The 8,735-nt window shown below is 43.0% G+C and overlaps 1 protein-coding gene across 1 annotated transcript in view; it reads left to right on the plus strand.

The window, feature by feature from the left end:
* The window catches only part of Sbf (SET domain binding factor), an 18,111-nt gene extending 9,877 nt beyond the window's left edge, over window positions 1–8,234 (plus strand). The window contains exons 10-31 of the mRNA XM_013315926.1: window positions 82–216; window positions 390–558; window positions 850–986; window positions 1,235–1,392; window positions 1,606–1,760; window positions 1,922–2,087; window positions 2,235–2,366; window positions 2,472–2,580; window positions 2,807–2,946; window positions 3,162–3,310; window positions 3,435–3,666; window positions 3,824–3,959; window positions 4,189–4,371; window positions 4,919–5,089; window positions 5,198–5,347; window positions 5,422–5,718; window positions 5,803–6,018; window positions 6,107–6,239; window positions 6,450–6,576; window positions 6,711–6,790; window positions 7,042–7,124; window positions 7,391–8,234. Of these exons, the coding sequence (XP_013171380.1) occupies window positions 82–216; window positions 390–558; window positions 850–986; window positions 1,235–1,392; window positions 1,606–1,760; window positions 1,922–2,087; window positions 2,235–2,366; window positions 2,472–2,580; window positions 2,807–2,946; window positions 3,162–3,310; window positions 3,435–3,666; window positions 3,824–3,959; window positions 4,189–4,371; window positions 4,919–5,089; window positions 5,198–5,347; window positions 5,422–5,718; window positions 5,803–6,018; window positions 6,107–6,239; window positions 6,450–6,576; window positions 6,711–6,790; window positions 7,042–7,124; window positions 7,391–7,483 (3,351 nt within the window). The 3' untranslated portion in view covers window positions 7,484–8,234. The remainder of the gene's footprint in view (window positions 1–81; window positions 217–389; window positions 559–849; window positions 987–1,234; window positions 1,393–1,605; window positions 1,761–1,921; window positions 2,088–2,234; window positions 2,367–2,471; window positions 2,581–2,806; window positions 2,947–3,161; window positions 3,311–3,434; window positions 3,667–3,823; window positions 3,960–4,188; window positions 4,372–4,918; window positions 5,090–5,197; window positions 5,348–5,421; window positions 5,719–5,802; window positions 6,019–6,106; window positions 6,240–6,449; window positions 6,577–6,710; window positions 6,791–7,041; window positions 7,125–7,390) is intronic.
* The last annotated feature ends 501 nt before the right edge of the window (window positions 8,235–8,735 follow it).

Raw genomic sequence — 8,735 nt, forward strand, 5'->3', positions numbered from 1 at the left:
TTAAACTGTTTTTACTCGTCGATATAACTTCCTTATTGTATACCTTTAACTCTGAGTGCAATGTTTATTTACTGAATGTAGGTGTGTACCGAGGGCGGGGTGACGGCGGATCATGTCCGCTGCCTGCATCAGATGATCCCCGGCGTGGTGCACATGCATCTAGAGACGCTGGATGCTGTTGCGAGAGAGAGCAGACGACTGCCGCCAGTGCAAAAGGTACGGTGTATACTAGCAAAATTAGTAAACCTTCATAGGCAAAATGTCAATTTTTAATTTGACTTGACAAATTGTGAACTCGCCAAATTGCATATCTAACGTAGTTATTCACAACTAATATTATTATTCGGTGATAAGATGTCGTGGAATATAATTTGGTTGATGTTATTCAGGCACGTATCGTGGCGCCGAGCATGGTGCCGGGCGAGGCGGGCGCGGCGCCGGCACTGCGCGCTGTGCTGGTGGCTGACGGGCGCGAGTCGCCGCTGCTGCCGGCAGAGGGCGCACTATTCCTCACCAACTACAGGCTTGTGTTTAAAGGCACGCCTATTGATCCTTTCGGTAAGTAATATTTTAAAAAGCTAAAACCTTGATAACATCATTGCCTTAGATTTTTTTAAATTGTATTTAAAATGGCAAAATTGAAATGTGTAAAGGGAATAATGCTTAAAGTTATCAATATAATTCATTCTGTCAAACTCATAATCGTTTAAGGTTTATTTAGGTTGACTAGAATCAACACTAAGGGATTGCTGTAGTAATTTGTTTTAAACTTTCTTGCAAAGGTATATAAAAATATCGATGTACATGTCGGTTAGGTATTGTTTATATAAAAAAAGCTTTGAATGTCAGCGTGCGAGCAGACAGTAGTGCGTTCGTTCCCGCTGTGCGCACTGACGCGGGAGAAGGCGGTGCGCGCGCACGGCCCGCAGCTGGAGCCGCTGTCTGATGGCCTGCAGCTCAGGGCAGCCACATTCCAACTTATTAAGGTAACATATGTATTTTACTGTACCTTAACTAATTCACGACAATAATAGATTATTATACGTTTTAAATTAAATTAAAAAAACTCTGGAAAGTCATAAAAATATTGCATAGTTTGACTGTATATTATTTTAATATTATAAAAAATGTTATTGTGGAATGTACAACTATTATATCTCCCTTGGTCATCATAGAAATTAAGGTATCCGGCTCGAGGGACCTTATGTCTAATGTTTATGTGCTTGTTGTGCAGGTGGTGCTGGACGAAGAGGTGAGCGGTGAACAAGCTGAGGCGTTCCGCAAGCAGGTGGCGCGGCTGCGGCATCCCGCTTCCGCTGTGCTACACTTCGCCCTCGCACCACGACCCGCGCCGCCGCCACCGCTGCACGCTACTAAACACCATACCCTTAAGTACGCACACGCATACATAAAAACACATATTTTAATCATTTAATACAATATTAGCAATAAAATACACAAAGTAACATTCATAAAATACTTTGTTACTCTAGAATTAAATATTTTCAGACAAAAAAGTCAAATTACGCTAAAAGAAAATGATACATAACCTTTGTGTGTTTGACCTGTATCAAATTACCTACTGAACCATAGTCTTAATTGCAGAGGTTTCGCGAAGAAGACTCTATTAAAGACAGCTCGACGTGCTGGATTAAAGCCCAAGCCGTCAAAGCGGCAGAAGTACGTGCTGCCGTCTGCCGACGCGCGTTCGCTGACGTCTCCGCCCCTCATGTCCTCGCTGTCTGCGGACACACTGTCCTGTGAGTGTACGTCGCTTTGCTGCTTTAACTCGCTTTTGTAGTACATAAGGTGAAGAAAACGCTGTGTTAGTAGCTATTTGTAAAAAAAAAGCTTTTTGGATCGCCAACAATATTACTATATTTATCTCATGTTTATGGATCTCTATTTTATGTTATTACAGTGGAAGAACTTGAGTTAGGTGGCACGGATAGTGCGGAGCCGCCGGCGGCGCGCACGTTGGAGCGCGTACGCGAGCGCATATACGCCCGCGACTGGGCGCGCCTCGGCCTCGCCAGCGCACCCTTCCGGCTGACACATGCAAACGCTATCTATACACTATGCAGAAGGTCAGTCTGCAGCCTCACAAACAAATAAAAATATGAGAAATCTTTGAAAATAGTTCAGGTTTAGAGTGAGTTTCCACTGCTGAAACTTGTTAAGCAGTTACTTTTTTAAAGAGATATAATGAGATGTATATAAGTGTTGTGATGCAGCTACCCGTGCGTGGTGGCGGTGCCTGCAGCGGTGAGCGACGAGTCTCTGCGACGTGCGGCTCGCTGCTATCGCCAGGGACGTCTGCCTGCGCTTACTTGGCGACACCCGCGAACCCACGCGCTACTAGCTAGGTACACGCGGCAATGACCTTTATTAATATTGTAATAATGAACAACATTGCTTAACCCTTCTGCGTAGTATCACAATGTCTAATTCAAAGTGTTGAAATATTTCAGGTCGAGTGCTTCCCATCATAAAGGTGTGATGGGTATGCTGAAAGGTTCCAGCCATCAGACGCCGGGCACAGCGCAGAGCGGTACAGAGCCCACATCCAGCTTGGAGCAGGTATACTACACTAGTACAATAACATGATACCTAAGTCTAATGACGTCATGTGCGTGATACAAAGTGTAAATTACTTATTCTAGCACCATAAAAAAAAGTTTGTCTCAGTAAAGCTTAAAAATTATTTAACTGATTAAAAAATATATTTTACTAATAGAAAGCTGTTTTATCATAGTGTAACTTTATTGAAATCGTTTTATAAACATGAATGTTTTTTTGTTGTCAGGAGCGTTATCTGTCCGCGTTGATTGCGTGCACGCCGGCAGGTCGAGGCGAGCTGGAGGCCGCTTCCCTCAGCTTGGAGTCCCTGTTGCTGCCCGAGGACCACCACACACCACTCCTCGCCAAAGCCACCGGCACGCTCGGGTTAATACCATCATCTAATAATTCTCACTTTTATAACATCTGCCTTATAAATACTGTAAATTTAATCCGGACTCAATATTCCATCCCGAAGTATTTTTGTGTTAACCTGAAGCTCGCTACACCGATTAAAAAAGTTTCAGAAGACGATTGAATAATTTTTTAAAAGCTCCAAATTCATAAGGAGCTTAAATTTTTTCCTATATTAATAATGTCAGGGTGTTGGGGCGTAACAGTGGCGGCAAGGGCGGTGCTGCGGGTGGCCGGCATTTCGGTCGTTGGGGTTCGCTTAAGGACCGCCGTCAGCCCTCGCATCTGGAGCTCTACGTGCCCAAGCAGCGACTCTCCACCGCTGATCTTGACTCAGGTTAGTGTAGTAACAGCCTGTTAGAGGTTTTCTACGAAATTTAGACATTTAGATATGTTCAAAGCAGTAAATATTTAATTCAGTTTCAATTTTTAGAAATATTATTTTATTTGTTTTGTCGCAGTTTGCGGTGAGAGCAGCGGAGGCGGGGGCGGAGCACGGCGAGCTGCGCTGTACGTGCTGACAGACAAGGGCGGTGCGGGAGGCGTGTCCGGGGGCGGGGCGGAGGCGCCCGCGGTGCAGGCCGTGCCTGTGGAGTACCCCGATGCGCGCGCCACCAAGCACGCTTTTAAAAAATTGCTGCGTGCCGCCGCACCATCCGCGCCTCCGCAGCACGACCATCCCGGCTTCCTACGGTTAGCGAAAACTCAATTCTGTAGAATTTTATCCTTATTCACTTTTAAGAGAGACGCTATCATATTCTAAAAGTTAAAATATACATTGGAAATACATTTTGTGAGGACAGCGCCATCTAGTTCTTCTAGTCTTCATAATATTACGCTAAATGTGCAGACTGGTGGAGGAGTCGGGGTGGTTGTGGCAGCTGCGACAGCTGTTCCAGCTGTCTGGGGCTGTGGTGGACCTGCTCGACCTGCAGGGCTCCTCTGTGCTGCTCTCGCTTGAGGATGGCTGGGATGTTACTTCGCAGGTACATACGCTAATATTGAAAATTAACAAAATTATCAAATTCATTTTCTTGCATGTTCAGGCAAATTGTGAAAAATAGCACGTTTTAAGCGGTTTTTATTAATAATTATAATATTTCGATATAAAATTTTTCATAATAATTGCATTTTGTATATTAACGCCATCTGGCGACGTATATCCGTGTTTTTATTAATAGTTTTATTTATATAAAATATAAAAATGTATTGCAGATATCATCGCTGGCTCAGATCTGCCTGGAGCCATACTACCGCACGCTGGAGGGCTTCAGGATTTTAGTGGAGAAGGAGTGGCTTGCCATGGGGCATAAGTTCCAGCAGCGCTCAAACCTTGCCGCCGCACCTCAGCAGGGTTTCACACCTACATTCCTTATGTTCCTGGACGCTGTACATCAGGTAACGTTGAGTTGTTGTAATAAATGAACGAACTAATGCTTCATGAATGGAAATGTATGTAGAATTCCTTTAAAGTGTTTGTCAAGTTCTTATTACGAATATTTACGCTTATATTTATATATATATATATATATATATATATATATATATATATATATATATATATATATATATAGATATAGTGTGTATGTCACTGAACTTCTCTCAAACGACTGGACCGATTTTGATGAAATTTTTTGTGTGTGTTCAAGGGGATCTGGGAATGGTTTAGATTTACAATTTTGTCCGCTGGACAATGTTTTTTTAATTAATTAGTGGTTGTTGATTTTGCAATGTTTTACATTGGATCCGACAGACGGCGCTACCATCGCAGTGTAAAATTTTAAATAATATTCAAATTTTCAATTTTCATCAAAATGGTCCAGAATGATTTAGCTTATTAAAAAAAGTTTGAAAAAAAAATAACTCCTTAGGAGGTTACTGCGCGTTGCACTTATCGTATTGAGCCGTTTGCTTATTAAAAAAACTAACAACATATTTTTTTCAGTTAGTAAAGCAGTTCCCTTTGGCGTTCGAGTTCAATGACTACTATTTGCGCTTCGTGGCGTACCACAGCGTGTCGTGTCGCTTCCGTACCTTCCTGTTTGATAGTGAAGCTCAACGCGCGGAGCTCGGCCTCGCGCACGCTGACGACCGCCGCGCTGACGTCACACGACTGGTGCGTACAATGTCTGCTACAACACAATGCTCATCTTGCAATATATCTTACTTCTTGCTAACATCATAAATACGATAGTTTAGATGTATGTTTGTTTGTTGTGTGCAGGGTGTGGAGACAGGTGCGGGCGCGGGCGAGGAGGAGTGCGGCGGGCGCGCGGCGGCGCACGGCGTCTCGCTGTTCGACTTCGTGGAGCGCGTACATCAGCGCACACCGCTCTTCTACAACTTCCTCTACACGCCAGACTTTGACAACCCCGTATGTATTACTAGCGAATATTTTTTTAAATAGGAATTCTGGATGTACATGTTATTTTTGTCATATGTGTGTAGGTGCTGCGGCCGGTGTCGGCGATTAACTGCCTGGAGGTGTGGGAATACTACGTTAGCGAGGAGCTGTCTCATGGCGCGCCCTACGACCTGGACCTTGTGCCGAACGGCGATGCTGAGCCCCGGGCGGCACGTCGCGTCGTCACCGCGGGCTACGACAGCGTGTCGCGCTGTATGCCGGACGCCTTCAGCGGTCTGCTGGAGCGCGTGCGACAACTGGAGCTCGAGCTCGGCCATCTGCCGCAGAAGTGGCGAGTGCGCTGGGACCAGCTCGAGTTGCCCAACACTCTAGAGCTACAGGTACCGTACACATATGCCATAGTTTACCACTAAATATTGAATAAGACCCTCTACTTTAAAATATCTATTGTGGTATGTTTGCAGCGCAATGCATCGATGTGCAGTAGTGTGGTGCGCCGGGCGACTGCGGCAGCGCACCGGCGCGGCACGCTGGAGGTGCTGGTGCGCGGGCTAGCGGCGGCGCCCCAGCACGCCCCGCACGCGCCACACGCAGCGCCCGCACACCGCTGGGCCCCCGCAGCACACGCTGCGCCTGCTCGCTGCGACCACTGCGGTGATCTACTATGGGGACCGCTAGAGGTACTCACAAGGGTCTAGTCTTACTATTCTTTCCTATGTTCTTTCTCTTTCGTACATAAACATTGTTTAATGGTTGGTATGGTAACAGACGGGCGTGCGTTGCGTGGACTGCGGCGCGGCGTGCCACGAGCGGTGCGCGGAGACGTTCGCGTTGCCGTGCACAAAGTACAAGGCGCCGCCGCCAGACCGCGACCGAGACCTGCGCACAAACGTCGCCAACAGTACGTACACATGCACACAACACGACACATTCACGTGTATGTGAAGAAATACACTACGTTAACTTCTAGCAGTCCTACTAAAATTATAAATTCGAATGTTTAGGTGTATGGATGGATGGATGTTTGTTTGAATTCCGCGCGTACGGAGTAGCGGGCGACAGCTAGTCTATGATATTTTCTATAAACATGTATTATTTGTCTACCATGCAGGTGTGGCGACGCTACAGTCCTCGTCTCAGCAGTACTACGAGCAGTTCTCCTCGAACGTGGCGGAGGATCGCACTCACGAGGGACACCTCTACAAGCGCGGTGCACTGCTCAAAGGATGGAAGCAACGGTACTACACTAGCTTACCATGATATACCACTGTCAAGATATATATCGCTATCTCTTATTTCAATCGTATGAAAAAGCTTTATATGTTTTTTTATATTTTAATTATGTTAATATATTTTTATCGATGTATTACAGTTGGTTCGTGCTGGACTCCATCAAGCATCAACTGAGGTACTACGACGCGATGGAAGATTCGCATTGTAAAGGATTTATTGGTAAATTATTTTGTTTACATTCTTAACATTTGAATGCATTATTTTACTTCTTACTAATATTATAAACGCAAATGTTTGGATGGATGGATGTTTGTTTGAAGGTATTTCCATAACGGCTGCATGGATCTCACTGAAATTTAGCACAGATGTAGAACATAGTCTGGAAGAACATATACTACTTATTAAGCTGCTTTAATAACGCGGACGTAGTCGCGGGCGACAGCTAGTATGATTTATATTTTTATATGCAGATCTAGCGGAGGTGATAACAGTGACGCAGGCGGCGCCGGCGCCCGGACCGCCCAAGAAGTGCGACGACAGATCCTTCTTTGATGTGAGTTGTGAATCTTTTAATGTGCGTTTCCACTAGCAAGTATGATTTTGATGTCGAGTAGGGACTGAATGACATCACACGCGATCACACTACAGATTTTAAATTTAAAAATTCCCAAATTCCAGCTACTACTAGACCTAACGGTCTAGCCTAGATATGATGACCTAGCCTGTCTCTACCCCTGGGTATCTAGCTAGACCTAAAAGTAAATTGAAGCATTTCACGAGTTAATTATTTAATATTTTTATAATGTAAATTTATTTCAGTTACGGACGAGTCGACGGACGTACAACTTCTGTGCAAGCGACGCTAATGCTGCGCAGGAGTGGATCGAGAAGTTGCAGGCCTGTCTCCAGTGAGACCCCGGTCTCTGGTCTTCGGTCTCCGGACTCTGCAGACCGAAGACTACAAGATTGTAAATACAAATATATTTCTGCAAGACTTTATACTCATTGCATTTGCAGTGTATTTTATGTTATCACGATGTTTAAGTTTGTGGACATTAGTGTGGGTTTTCATTGCACTTATCTCTGACAAAAGAAAGACTACACGTGTTGATATTGTCACAGCAGTGGAAACCCACAGATTGTTTCTCATATGTTCATTTTATGAGATATTAAAAAAGCTGTACAGTCGAACCAGGATAAACGAGAGTCAAACCGTCTCTATTCCAAGTTTCTCGCCTATGGTGGTCGTTTTTTCCGTTCTGTTGGATTAGTCGTCAAACAATGCCTCTCTTTTATAGAGGATTCTCGTTTATCCTGGATCGATTATATTTAGTTGATGTAAAAATACCTCAAGGTTCTTTGAGGGCTTAACAATTATTCCAAGTTAAAAAAAAGCATTTTAAATTAATTGTAATTATGTGAACGTCACAATATGTTGTTTGTTAGTGTTATAATTTTGCCGTTGGATTTTAAACTATATTGAGAAGGAAATAAGAGTTAAAATTGAGAAAGAAGTATTGTTTAAAGGAAATTAGATCTTAATATGGGAAGTGATAAACTCTTCCATATCCAGTTTTGTTGCTGACCGTACATTGAGATTATTCTGTCATTTATTTTTATTTACTTATAAGTTACATTATTTATCTGTCTGTACATTACATATAATATAATATATAACTAGATAATTACATTTTTTTAATGTAAAAACTAACTTCACATATTATCTTAGATTTTTATAAACAGTTTAAAGTCGGTTTTCACTGTACGAATTTGTACAAAAACTCTAATTATGGATTTTTAAAGAGTGTAAAATGATGATAATGTTTTTGTTGATGTTTCTCCAGTGGAAACTGACTGATGTTTGTGAAACTTTGGGATATTTGTGTGAGTTAGTTATCGTAGTGCTAGACGTAACTTATAGATATATTATTGTTACGTTATGTAAATATTTTATCTTTTAATTGTTGTGTAAAGTTTTGTTTCATTTAAGTTTTTTTTTTAATATATGTTAATCGCATTTATAATGTACCCGCGCGCGGCCCCACCGCCTTTAAGAATTCTGAAAATTTCCAAATAAATGCAAATAATATATTAAAAGAATAATTGCCACATTAATTGTCAGTCACTAAGGAAGCTCCTAAGTGTAGATTCAATGCTTAAGGGT

Source organism: Papilio xuthus, unplaced genomic scaffold (genome assembly GCF_000836235.2).
Source record: "Papilio xuthus unplaced genomic scaffold, Pxut_1.1 DF826949.1, whole genome shotgun sequence".
Taxonomy (NCBI): domain Eukaryota; kingdom Metazoa; phylum Arthropoda; class Insecta; order Lepidoptera; family Papilionidae; genus Papilio; species Papilio xuthus.